The sequence below is a fragment of the Hippichthys cyanospilos genome, chromosome 22, assembly GCF_059441005.1.
Source record: "Hippichthys cyanospilos isolate Australia breed blue-spotted pipefish chromosome 22, RoL_Hcya_1.0, whole genome shotgun sequence".
Lineage (NCBI taxonomy): Eukaryota > Metazoa > Chordata > Actinopteri > Syngnathiformes > Syngnathidae > Hippichthys > Hippichthys cyanospilos.
Window position 1 is genome coordinate 4706590 of NC_142390.1, and position 13600 is coordinate 4720189.

General features: G+C 38.6%; 1 protein-coding gene across 4 annotated transcripts; it reads left to right on the top strand.

Moving 5' to 3' along the window:
• Window positions 1-12587, top strand: LOC148405574 (basic helix-loop-helix ARNT-like protein 2). Of its 4 annotated transcripts, none has more exons than XM_088406805.1 (17): window positions 1-223; window positions 3766-3880; window positions 3958-3996; window positions 4103-4141; window positions 4370-4527; window positions 4585-4667; window positions 4753-4845; window positions 5149-5266; window positions 5347-5496; window positions 7201-7435; window positions 7510-7616; window positions 8609-8759; window positions 8870-8928; window positions 9022-9133; window positions 9272-9356; window positions 9439-9517; window positions 10222-12587. In XM_088406805.1, the coding sequence occupies exons 1-17, from the start codon at window positions 181-183 to the stop codon at window positions 10377-10379; spliced, it is 1824 nt and encodes a 607-aa protein (XP_088262931.1). In that variant the 5' UTR covers window positions 1-180; the 3' UTR covers window positions 10380-12587. The 4 variants fall into 4 exon arrangements, with proteins under 4 accessions (XP_088262931.1, XP_088262933.1, XP_088262932.1 ...); XM_088406807.1 differs by having other exon boundaries at window positions 9025-9133; XM_088406806.1 differs by having other exon boundaries at window positions 8873-8928.
• The last annotated feature ends 1013 nt before the right edge of the window (window positions 12588-13600 follow it).

Sequence of the window (13600 nt, forward strand, 5' to 3'; positions counted from 1 at the left end):
TCCATTGTTAAAAAAAAAAATACTCACACGCAAGAAGGGGTGGGAGGAGAAGACAAAAATGAAGTCAATTATACAAGTCGCCGGCTTTTCGTGGCTCCCTCCTCTCTCGTTCGGCTCCTCCACATGCGCCGCGGTGCACCGTAAAGCCTTCACCCGGACATCGGCTCTTCTCGCTCGGCCATGTCGGACGGGGGCTCTGGGGGGACCGCGGACCGCCTGGCAGGTAAAAAAACACCTCAAAATTTAAAACCGTAACATTATTAGCATTGAGTGTATGTTTTATTTCATAACTTTGGCATAGTATTACGTTGGTAAAATGTTAACATATAAGACCTTGAATTGAGATAAATCTGGGTTTTTGAGGGAGAAGAAAACTTTTAGTGCTTTCCTAACAATATTAAAATACCGCAACTTTTTAACAGTTGCTGACCACTGTTCGCACAATTTGCCGTATTTAAAAATATGAAAAATTAAAATTCTAGTTGTAAACGGGTAATTTGTCCATTCATTGTTCCGTACTACAAGCTTATTTTGTGTTGCGTTCCTGAACAGTCGGACGGCTTACTTTCCCCTGGTCAAGTGCATCGGAACGCCAACTCGAGGGTCACTCATTTACCACCGACTTAATAAACATTTAACACTTTTTATTTCACTTAGCTGCATAAATCATAGATAATATGAACAATACTAAACTATTTCGCTAAGTAAAAAATGGACATTGCTACTTGATAAGAAGATGGCGTTTTTCTTTCCATTTACATATCAAGTGTTTATTAGGAGCGTTTTATCTTATTTCAAACTATAACGATGTGTTCTTCTGAAGCTGTGTGGAACTTTCCGATTTTGCAGCAGTCACGGAACGCACCATCAAGTCGGGAGGAGGGGTGGTGGCCTTGGTTGGCCGACATACCTCACGTCGGCACGTGAGGGTAACTATGACAACATATCGTCCTTAATAAATGACTAAATATGACAGATCGACCACTGAAAAATCGTTTGATCTCTGATCGTTCACAATTTTTTAAACTGACATATTTTTACCTTGATTTAACCGTGCATAAGGGGCTTAAGTTGGACACGTGCGGGCACGAGAAAAAGTGGGTCAGTAGACCAGCGGAGCGACAGTTTCTCATATCAGCCAGCAGAGGGCGACAAAGTCAAGATGCTCTCTAAAACTTGGCTGGAACAAACTCAAATCTGTACATTTTTAACTGGCAAAATAAAATATTTAAATAATATTATGGTATAAGATAACTTCTTTGTTTTTTCAACCATGTGTTTAGTTTTCATGTGTTTATTAGGCTATATAGTTACCTCTTTACCCAGTCATGGACTACACAGCATTATTTTTACCTTTTAAAGTATTTTCACATTATAAATATGTAAGAAAACTTTTCTCTTGGTCATGGCGTCCAGAAATAACCTCGAACATAATGCACTTTGTTTGCGTGTGTGTGTCCGGGGTTGAAGGCTCCCCCTGGTAAATGGACACACACATGCAAGACACATCAGCGGCTCTCAAAAGGTAATAACAGCTTGGGGCACTAGTTAGTAAAAACAAGCTGAAATTAGATTGTAATGCCTTCTAATTATACCAGGATGCACATGTTTATGTTCAAATAACAAAAGTAATATTAGTGTTTTTCATTTAATGCAGCGATCTTTACTCACAGCTCCATATAATGTTTTTTTTTTCCCCATCAGGTAAAATAATAATCAAATAATAATAATCAATAATCAAATTTGAAAAACTACTCGGAAAGTTCATCATTTTAATTGGGAAATCTCTGCTCAGACTTTTTTTATGAGATCAACCTATTTTACTGAGATTCCAAGATGATCCAAATGTAGGCCAAAAAATACTCACAATCCCTGGCACCATTTTTCTGATAAACAAGGTGAGCGTCCAGAGATGTTTTCACTTCCCTGTGATTTAGATCGTTTCTCACTGGACAGGTCGATCCGATTCCGCTGGCTATGTATGAGTTTAATATATGAGGGGCCGCCAGAGACATTTATTGGATAATTTGCGTACCATCACCAAATACCTTGTAGTTAATCATGTGGAATGTGCTAATCCCCACGATAAAGCATGTCATTTAGCTCATGTTATGCATACTCTCTTGGGTTTTGCTCTGTGCATTTTTCCTTCACGTGGTGTTTTCTCCTCTCTCACATTGCAATCGCAGCATGACTCACAACATGGCAGCTCGTCTCAAGGGCACGTTTGCTCCTGGCTTCCGTCGCATTCTAGGGAAACGATGACGCAGGGCCAGAGTAAACTGCGATGCCGTGTGCACGTACGGTGGCGGTCGTGGGCGGAATATAGAGAGCCAGCGAGCTCCCACGTTCCTCGTTTTGCGTCACTGATGACCCACTAAACTCCCCAGAAGGGATTAATGAGAATCATGTCAATAGTCGTGGTGAAAAGTGAAAATAATCTATGCGAGATAAACTGCAGATCTTCACCTTGGGGCAAAATAACGTTATCAGTCGAATAATTCGGAAAAAAAAGTGAATGTAGGTCAGTCAAGGTCAGCATTTTCATCACTTATCAAAACTTCGTTGTTGAAAATTGTGAGAGGAAAGTAGGTCAGTGTTACAGCGTTATATAAGCTTGAGGTAAAATGATAGCCCAAATCCAATTTACCTTCACGTGCCTTCTGGATTGAGGGATAGTTGAGGCTTGCAAATCTTTGGCGAGTCATGCAAGTTTACACTTATCGGAACACATGACAGCTGTGCAGAGCTTAGTGTGAGTGTGTGTTCGCACTGTAAAAGAAAATGTTGAGTGAACTAAATTTTCAAGTTGGACAATCATTGGGGAGATTGTCTTCCCTGCCTTTTACAACAAAATAAGTGCAAAATTAACCATTTTTAGACTGAGTATTGTTTTGCTTTAAAAACATCACGAGTATGAGTAGTGGTTTTAATCCTTTTTTTATGTACCCCCCCTGCCCGATGTATTTTTTATTTCAACTAGCGCGCAGTACACATGTTCCAATGAACTTGCTCTTGTTTTGAAAAGTGTCCAGTTCCCTTCACAAACTTCTAATGTATATAAATGCAGTTAGGTGTGATTACTTTTGGTTTAAGTTGCATTTAAAACAGCATCCAGAGGCAACGCGTTAGCTTTGATACCTGCATAAAACCTGCTAAAATTTCACTTCCTTCATGTGACCTTGGGGGATACTTGTGCAAGATATCAAGTTTATTTTCTAACCAAGACAAACTTGGGTAAAGAATCATACAGCTGCAATGATACTCAGTGTGTTACATGGGTTCCCTCTAGCGGTGTGTAAAAGAATCACTACCTGTGTCCTTTCTAGTCCTGTATTAAAATTTCAACACGTTTGAATTTGATCTGTATTTTAAAACATTTCTTATGGTTGATTTTTTATTTTTTATAAATCAAATCATTGTTAAGGACACATATTTTAAAATTGTGCCTATATTTTCAATCCCTGTGTTCATCCCCCAAAAAATCAACTAAAAACGTATTTGTGACATATAGTACATATATAATTATTATAGAGAGCAGCATAGATATCAGCATGGAAACATATTGAATGCAATTCTGGTATTTTAGTGAACATAATCCCAGAAAAATTAGTCAACATTTAAAAATGTTAATGCTTCTCCGCCACGCAATTATTTAGTGTTTTGCCGCTTCCATTTGCACCTCAAAACCGGTGTGTGTTATTAATAGATGCGGGAGACTGCCCACACTGACTCAAGGTCGGCGCGTGTGTGTTTGGGTGTTAGGTGGCAACGCGGAGGAGGAAGGCCCGAGCCAAACGAGCACTTTGCTGCCTGCCGCCGAGCTGCCAAGGAAACGCAAGGGGGATGTTGAGGACACGCTGGACACACTCCTTGCGCAGTAAGACAATGTGCACAATCACATAAACTGCAAATGAGCTCTAATACAGGTCACTGAGATGTATTGTCATCTAACAGCCAGGGTCTTGACTTCCAGATGGATGAAGACCTCAACAGGTACACTCGGTTTGATTTTTGGTTCGTTCCAGAATTCTCATAAGGTGTTTTATTTGTTTAATATAATGAACAAATTCCAATTAGTGTTTTTTTTTCTGCTTTACAGAGCAGAAGATGATCAGCAAGCCAAAATGAAATGCTTCAGGTATTTTTGACCACCAATTCGCCAGTTTTCTGGGTGATGCCCAACACTGATCGCAGCACCGTGTGCGCAAATATGAGTAATGATTTACATGGGGAAAAATCTCAGGGCACACCAGCAAATAAATATCCCGCCAAATGGAAACACCTTCAAATTGAAATGGCGTCAAACACTTACATATCATAAAACATAATTGACATCCTTATTGTCCGTTTTGATTCTGCATTCCAGGCAACCTCACCGACAAATTGAAAAGCGGCGACGAGACAAAATGAACAACCTTATCGATGAGTTAGCCGCCATGATCCCCGCCTGTCAGCCCATGCCGCGAAAATTGGATAAACTGACTGTGCTGCGGAAGGCCGTGCAGCACCTAAAAGTCCTAAAAGGTACCGTATGCCTCAAACGTTTTTTGGGAGTTTGCATTCGCATGAATTTCTTTGCAGCTGGGTCGGGCAGCGCCTTTGCCGACGCCTCCTGCAAGCCTTCCATCCTCCCTCATGATGACCTCAGGCACCTTTTGCTCAGGGTGCGTAGCCTAGATTCAATGACAGTCTTTTTTTATTGTAAAAAAAAAAAAAAAAATCGTTCTATCATCTGTGTGCCCATTCCAGGTTGCGGACGGTTTCCTGTTAGTTGTGAGTTGCGACCGAGCGAAAATTTTGTTTATCTCTGAATCCATCTCCAAGATCCTCAGCTTTAGCAGGGTTGGTGCCACTTCAAAAATTTGTTTCTAATCAACCGTACTTATTTTAATAATGTTTATACTAACTTTCAAATAGCATTTAATATATCCATAAATTGTTTTCTCGTTTTTAATAAATTCTTGACCGATTCTTGGTGTGTGTGTAAGTCTAAAAAACACTCATTCATGCATAATATGAATTTTACACTTGCTTTTAAATTGCATTTCCCTTCATTCTGTTTTTGTAATTCTGTGAAATAACATTCTGAATGTATTCACTCTATCAAAACAGCAATAATGCATTTCTTATTGTTTTTGGCGACAGGTGGAGCTGACGGGCCAAAGTCTGTTTGACTTCATCCACCCCAAAGACATCAGCAAGGTGAAGGAGCAGCTGTCGTCGTTCGAGTTGAACAACCATCAACGCCTCATCGATGCTGCCAGTGAGCGTCATCACAACGAGTGAAGTCCTATGTCTTTAGCCACGTTATGAAACTTTATGTGCATATTTTTGCGCATGTAGCCGGCGTCCCCGTTCACGCAGATGCGCCATTGGCTGCGTCTCATTTGTCCACCGGAGCCAGACGCTCCTTTTTCTGCCGCATGAAGCACAATCGAGTGGAGGGGAAGCACAAGGACAAACGCACACTGCCCACTGCCTCCATCAAGAAAGGTGAGTCAACAGAGATGCTTGACCTTTGAACTTTACATCGAGACATAGATGAACAAATAAAAACGTTTAAAAAAGACGGCTCAACAGAAATATAGCACAATTTGCAGCAAGGACTTTTAAAAAAAAGGCTTTGTGGAGATATTTTATTCTGTGGTGAGTTTTCATGTCCTGGTTTTCTGCCCAGCATATGTAATTGTCATTTATAAAATGGTTGTGTAATGCTTATAAACGGTGACATGAATGCTGCAACTGAGCTTCTATATAATTGCTGAAAATGAGAAAGATGATGAGTGTGTTATTGTCGGAAATGCGGAACATTTTTTCCTCAGAAAAGGAACTCGTTGAACTTTGTGCGAATGACACGAGAGGTAATGGAAAAAATTATTATTAATTATATTATTTTACTTTAGAATTCAATACTTTAAAGAACTGGCAGGACACACAAATTATCCTTGAGTTTAATAAAACAAAAATTATACAACACAATGCTACTACACTGTGAAACATAGGAAATATTGTGTTTATGAATTTTATTATGTGTTTATTTATATTAATGCTGATATCTAATTAAAAGGAGTGTGACTTTTTCTGTCTGTGATATGAAACAATATGTATATTAACATCTGAGTAAATAGAATAGGACTAGATCAGTTTTATACTTCTTCCTCCTTCCTTTTGAACATAAACCTCATTGAACTGAATATACACTGACAATTTCTTTTATTTGCTTCTTGTTTTGTTTATGTTCTCAGTGAATCAATGAATTAATCAATCAATAATACGATTTGAATGTAAAGGGTGAATCCAGACGTTCACCAATAAACTTGAACATTATACATCAACTCAATAGCAATAATCAAAATCCTTCAAAAGATCTTGCACACTTAACCCCTTTTTAGGAAGTCATGGACAGAAATACACGTCGGTATTAAAAAAAAAAAAAAAAGATCTGTTCAGTGTCTGCAGGAAAACCAGGTCGAGACAAAGGTCCCAACCAAACATTAGCCCACAAAAGTGATTACTGAAATGAAAGCAGCAAATGACATTTGAATGTATACGCTCCATAAAAGATGTTTCCTTTTTCCTAACATCATACAATGTGGGCTGCGCTGATTAAACCGAGGAAGGAGCGCCGGAAGTAGGTCAGTGTTATAGCTAATGTAAAACCCACAAAATGAAATAAGAGAGCAGGCGGTTAACTTAATGAGAGGACAGACTTGAACTCAGCTTTACATCTAATTGGGAAAAGAGAAGGAGAGTTAACAATACTTAGAGGAGGACTGAAAATAATTATAATACTTATCTTTTTACACAGCAGTGTCAGTACTGTATTCAAATTCGGAAATATGCATGTTATTTTGAAATGACCATTGAAATGTACTTACAAGCAATCCGATGTTGTAAATATGTTGTTTTCTTCGTACTTATTATTACTATCAGACAATTAAATACTCCTTTTATGGTCATTAATTAAAAAATAATGCCGATAAATAAAATGAGATCAGCATTGGTACATTGGCTCCCTCTAGTGGTATGCCAAAGAATCAATTATTAAAAGTGCCTGACGTGTTTGAGTTTAGGAATGTTTATGACCAAATATTAATTCAGGTTGTTGTATTATTATTTTTCAAAGCCAGAACAAATTCTAAGTCTTTTTAATATGCAATTTCAAACTTGAGAAACTTGTCAAATGTGTGTCTCCAGACTCGAGCAGATACTGCACACTCCACTGCACCGGGTACATGCGCAGCTGGCCCAGGAGCGACCTGGACTGGGAAACCGACGGCGAGAAGGACTCCTCGGGCCTCAGCTGCCTGGTCACCATGTGCCGTGTGCAGAGCCACGCGTCTAACCAGCCCCCCAAAGACATCAAAGTCAAGCCAACCCAGTTTGTAACCCGCTGTGCCATCGACGGCAAGTTCACTTTTGTAGAGCAACAGTGAGTTCCCGCTTCTCCGATTTGCTCGGTGGCTTGTTATTATTCATGTCAAGCTAAAAAAAATTTTCTCACAGAGCGACTGCTGTCATCGGTTATCTCCCGCAAGATATTTTGGGCACGTCTTGTTACGAGTACTTCCACCAGGATGACCTGCAGCATCTGGCAGAAAAACACAGGCAAGGTGATGGAGCGTGGTGTATCACTTTTGGATTCTTGTCGTTCAAAAGCAACGGTCACAGGTTTCAATTCCCCATTTAAAAAAAAAAAAAAGGATGAAAGTCGATATCTCCAAACGCTTTAGGTGTAGCGCTTATTGGACCACCTTTGAACCACTGTGAACAAGAGTGGGTGGGCTAACTCGAATTTCACCTCCTTTGAAGTTAAATTTGAGTAGAACTCAAGGTTACGATCCAATTTTGACATATAGCAGGCGGTTTATTTTTGCACTCAGTACTTTTCCTGATTCATCAGTGCAACACTGGGCCAACTCCAATTTCCAAGATGGCCACACCCATGAAACCAGGCTCAAAGATTGATAGAAGACACAGAAAGTAAGTAGTATAAGTGAATGTTATTAATGATCGTTCATGAAATATTGACAGGTTGTATTTGGCGAACTATCGAACTAAACTTTTTTGTAAAAATGTATTAAATATATATAGTTATTATTATTTAACTCATTTTATTGAATTGATCAAAACCGGGTTAAAACCACAGTTTCTGTCAAAAAATGATCCAGAAGAAATGATCATTATGATATAGATTAAAAAATAATTGCAAAATGGCAAAAATTGAGTTAGCCCACTCAAGAATATGCTTTACAACAGCTAGTATTTTACATTTGTGAGTTTGTCTTGGGCAAAGTGCTTCTCAACTGATTATTGAGGCAAGGCACATATTTTACAGAAAAGAAAATGCACTTTCAGTTGTTCCGTTCATAAACAATGCAGTCAAATATAAATACAATATAAGATGTATAGCAAAGAGCTGCTGTCGGCCACAGCTCACTAAACCACGCCCCTTGAAGGCGTAATAGGGGATCATATCGTTTACATCGGTCAGGAATCCCAGGATTGTATTTATTTTTACATTAAGAGTATTTTAAATCCTTTTTCAACATTTGTCCTTTCCAGCCTGTTTATGTTTCCTGACTCTCTTCATTGTCATTTGCAGTTTTGCGTAGCAAAGAGAAGCTGGAGACAAAATGCTACAAGTTCAAAACAAAATACGGCCCCTACGTTTCACTCCAAAGCCAGTGGTTTAGTTTCACAAACCCGTGGACCAAAGAAGTCGAGTTTGTCGTGTCGTTAAACCGGGTTGTTTCGTAAGTTTTAACGTCACACTTTTACAAGCTATACAATATCCAAATTTTGTGTTAGCTCCTTTCATTTTTCACGGCTGCAATTTTAACTTTAAAGTACCTCTTTTCATCAGCAGGGGGCACAATCACACAAAAGATGATGACACCGCCGGCAGCTCCAAAGCTCCTCAGGGTAACAGAAATAATCGAATTTCAAATATCATGTGTTTTCTATCTTTCTTATCTTTTTTTTCCCTTTCTTTATTTTATACTGTTTGCCCCAAAGAAGAATCAAAACAGTTACCCATTATTCCCGGCCTTACAAGTGGTGTGGGCAAAATGATCTACGCAGGAAGCATTGGAACGCAAATTGCAAATGAACTCATCGATTCCTACAGGTCATTTCTTCTAAAACTCTCTTAAGTGAGCTGTATTAAGCGAAAACTTCTGCATGAGCCCACAATTAATAATTTGATGGAAAAAAATGTGTGTGATTATTCAGAATGTTGACCTTGTCTCCACATATTTGTAAACAGGGCAAACTCATCTCCATCAAGCGGTGTGTCCAGTCCATTTGGTGCGGCCCAGAGTGTACCAGAATCCCCGCAAGCTAGCACAAGTGTGAGTGATTATTATTACAATGTGCCTAAAAGTCATACTGAGTGTGAACATTTTGTTTGAATGTTTTTTTTTTTTTTTTCAGCTGTCAAGTCGAGAGGAGGAAACAGGAAGTTCGTCCGAGTCAAAGCCAGAGACAGTCCCCAGCGTTTCTCAAAATACAGGTAATGTGTGACCTGAGGAAAATTGTAAGTAGAAAGACAGTCACTACCAAAAAAAACAATGATAAATCTTGGAAAAGAAAAAACAAAATAATTACAGCAAAAATAGAGATAAATAGCTAGAGCAATGCTACGTCCTCTGTTCTATTTATCATAATTTTATAAAAGTTAGACTCACTTAAATGTCTCACTTCACGTCACGCAATATTGTTATGCATATACTTAGAATAAGACAATGATTTAATTTTTTCCCCCCCATAAATTTGTCCTGTTGGTCAGCAATAATAGCTAACTAAACAGATAGTTTCTCCTCTTGAGGAAAAGCTAACATTAGCGCAGATTTGCAACCCTGTTACTGTGATTAGAGTAAGTTGATGTAATTATTTATAAAGTCAAAAGTGTTCTTATCTTAGCTGGACTTATCAAGACCTATGATAATGATTACCTATGACTGATGGATATGCAGCAGAAAATCAGAAAAGTGAAGGTTTGCTTTTTAACTTTTCATTTTGCTGAAAACTATTTGAATCCCTGGATTGTTTATTCAGGCATTTTCCATTGTTTCCCTATGGGGAAATTCAATAAAAAAACAACTCGAAATAATGGAATCAAATGGGGGTGGAGATCAAGCTCCACAGGGTGTCCATTACTGTCCAGACTGGGAAGGTTAAGCCCGACTTGTAGCTGTGTATCTTTACGTGTCCCAGGCGAGCCGTCCCAGCAGGACTTGGACAGCATGTTGGTGCCAGGCCTGAGCAGCTTTAGCAGCGACGAGGCGGCCATGGCGGTCATCATGAGCTTACTGGAGACGGATGTAAACATGGGGCAGTCGGGGGACTTTGACGACTTACACTGGCCCTTCTGAGCCTCTTAAGACATCCGGACTTTTGACTTTTCCTTAAGGAATGACACTTGAAGTCAACGTGTCTTCCGGTGGGATTGACAGACAAATCTTTTTTTTTTCTACCCCCCTCCTCCACCCCGGTTTGTCAGGGGAAAAAATCCGACTGATGACCTGCAGTGCTGCTAGATGAAACTTTTTTTTTTTTTTTAAACAGTGTGTCCATCACCAAATGTATTTTTCCATCTTTCTACATTGTCTCTGTAGAGTCATTCTAGGCTCTTCGCATTATGCAAATATGGACATGATGATGCCTTAATTTACAGACTGCCCATCATCACGACTGCTCTTCCCCTTTACTACATGCCAATTTCATAGTAAAAAACAAAACAAAAACAGAAACGTGGGGTTATAATAGCAGTTATTACATGACCCTTCCTAAAACCCAAGTTACTCAGCTAGAGATTTATTCTGAATGTTGCATATTCCATATGTTCCATCCCCAGTGATATATATATACCTTATGGTGACATAGTTACCTAGGAAAATTCTTTATGAAAAAAAATATTTGACTCCATCTTGGTGACATGAATTTAGTTAGATGCCTTAATATTTGGCCCTTATTAGACTTTGAATAACAGATAGCTGTAATGACCCCAGCCAGTCCATTTTATACTAATACCTTTTGTTCTTTAAAGCCACATTAATATCCTGTCACCAAATTGGAGTAAAATATCAAATTTGTTCTGATAGTTGTCAAAACAAAGTGAGTCAATAGACGCATTTCGAAAATATACCCGGGCAACTTTATGCGCTCGGAACTCTTTTATTTGGGATGTAGCAGAACAAACACAATATTTTGCTCCTCCTTTATGAAATCATAATAGCGGTCAATTCATTCACTCATTGTACTGTCATGACATATCTTTACTGTATATATTTTGCAGTTATGTGGAGGTTATTTGCTGAGGGATTGGAACAATGTTTTGTCTTCAAATGGGGCCATAATTTAAAAAAAAATGTTGATGTACGGGAAAAGACTTGAAAGCCCAATATGTATTTTAGAAGGACGATGTTTACTGAGCTTTCTGTCACAGACAAGCTGAAAAGCCCACTGGCTAATTCTCTGTTGTGTGGATGTGACTTTCCACTTATTTAATAGCGTCCGTTTGTTTTTGTATGTTGCGGAATGTCCCAATACCACAGCAGCCTTTTGTGAAAGAAAATGTCAGCCTATCTCAACTTTGCTACTGAGAATATGCAACATGGTTCGTGCGCATGTGTTCTTCACTTTTAAACCACTGCGTGTAGTTTCAAGTCCATTAAATAGTACCAGAGCACATTGCTAGACTAAAGAACACGATGTTTGGAGGGTTAAAAACAAATCAACGGGGGGAGCAAGAAAAAAAAGGTTTGTAATCCTCTTCATCCAACTCATGCAAACTTCTTGGGTTCTATCACTGGCTCCTCTAATCTTGAAAAACAAAATGTGATTGTGTTGCCTTGTGTTTATAAATGTGTAAAATCAACAATGCTATGTGGCTTTCAAAGCGGCTTTCAAAAAATGTAGCTTTGAACCCGTTATCAGAGAAGAAAGTGTCTCGTTTGTATGTGGTAAATGTCGATGTTTCTGCTGTAAGGAGTGGAGGTTGAATTTGGAAGTAAAGTATTTTTTTTTTTTTTTTTTTAGGAATTGTTCTCTGTTGTTTTATTGAAAAACAAGAATAATTATCTTACCGGTGTATAAAATCAGGATGACTTTTTCAACAGAAAAACAACGCCTGTTTTTGTGTGTAAAAATTAGTGATGGGAAAATGAAGCTTTGTGAAGCACTTGTGATTTATTTTTACACCCCTATATGGTTCTCTTCGATTAAAAATGGTGTAGAGGGATTGTATTACATTTCCTCTGCATTTTTAAATCAAGATTGCCTTTCATAGTAAAAAAATATCACCTGCTTCATTTGTTCATCACCAAGAGAAATAATTCCAATTGTAAATACTCCACCCCTGAAGGGGGTGCTGTTTCCCCCTTTACCATTGCTTTAAAAGGTGGAGCCAAATGTGTTGGTACAAGCAATTACGACGATCTCTCATACTTTAGCTTGCAAATCAATGACACCAGACAACAAGTGTTGTTGTTGTTGTTTTTTTTTAAAGGACAAATAATTTATTGATATTGTGCAATTTTCAGAAAAGCGATAGCACGTAGTTAAATTTTCCTTTCGATGCACTTTGGATACAATGCAAATGCTGAAAGTGCATATTATTCAGTCTATATGTAGCTTACTTTTTTCACAAGTATATAAAAATAATGGCTATTTCATTATTTTAAGATGTGCATTAAATATTACACAATTTCCACTAAAATAAAAGATTCACAATGCCATTTTCATCATTTCAAAATTTTTGTTCAATTTTGGTCATTTGACAAAGCCAGGGGCAGAGCTACTTGATATGCCCCCACCCCCCATAGATGCATTATTAGACCCAATTATACTCTCACAACAAGATCGACAGTTAAATAGCGAATCAGTGCATGGGATACAAGTAGCCTATTGGAAATAAGAATAAGAAATAAGTTTACATTTTTCGAGCAAGTGAGGGAGTAGCCTCATGATACAATTCTGCTACTGGACCTCTCCGTCACACAAAAGATTTGTTTAGCCTTGGCAAAGTAAAACAAAGGCCCAATGAGCACGCCGAGCCTCGGAAACAGCTGACAGAACTGATATGCATAACACGTCAATTTGTTTAATTCCACCTTACGATAGAGGATCAAAAAAATAAAGGGGATCATGGCGCAAACAGGCATGTAGGTGATCACGGCGGGCACCACCACGGTTAGCACGTTCACCACCGCTCGTCTCTTTAGCGGCGACCCGGCCTGGTTGGCGCTTGTGTATGCTGGGCTTTGTTGACGAAGCGACAGGACCACACCCATGAGGCTGGCAAACATGACGTAGAAAAGGCACGAGATGACAACGCACACGGGCGCTAGCATGAAAGACAGGTCGTTGATAACACCTGTGCAAAACAATTCCAATCAGATGATAGTAAAACATGAACACAATTAAATGAAAAATGTAAAAATCCTGCAAATGTAAACAGTCCATTTTGTAATTGCGAAAGGGACTGTGTAAAATCAACAGCACACAATGCATTTTGTAATTGTAAAATCAACAGTATCAATGCATCTTTTTACAGTAAATGTAGAAAATGAGTTATTACCGTAATTTAACTGCA

Excerpts from the sequence above, each read along its gene's own strand:
- LOC148405574 (XM_088406805.1), top strand. The coding sequence starts at position 181 with ATGTCGGACGGGGGCTCTGGGGGGACCGCGGACCGCCTGGCAG. Across the intron at positions 7,617-8,608 it reads GGCAGAAAAACACAGGCAAG|TTTTGCGTAGCAAAGAGAAG; the intron begins GTGATGGAGCGT and ends TGTCATTTGCAG. Across the intron at positions 9,134-9,271 it reads GAACTCATCGATTCCTACAG|GGCAAACTCATCTCCATCAA; the intron begins GTCATTTCTTCT and ends ATTTGTAAACAG.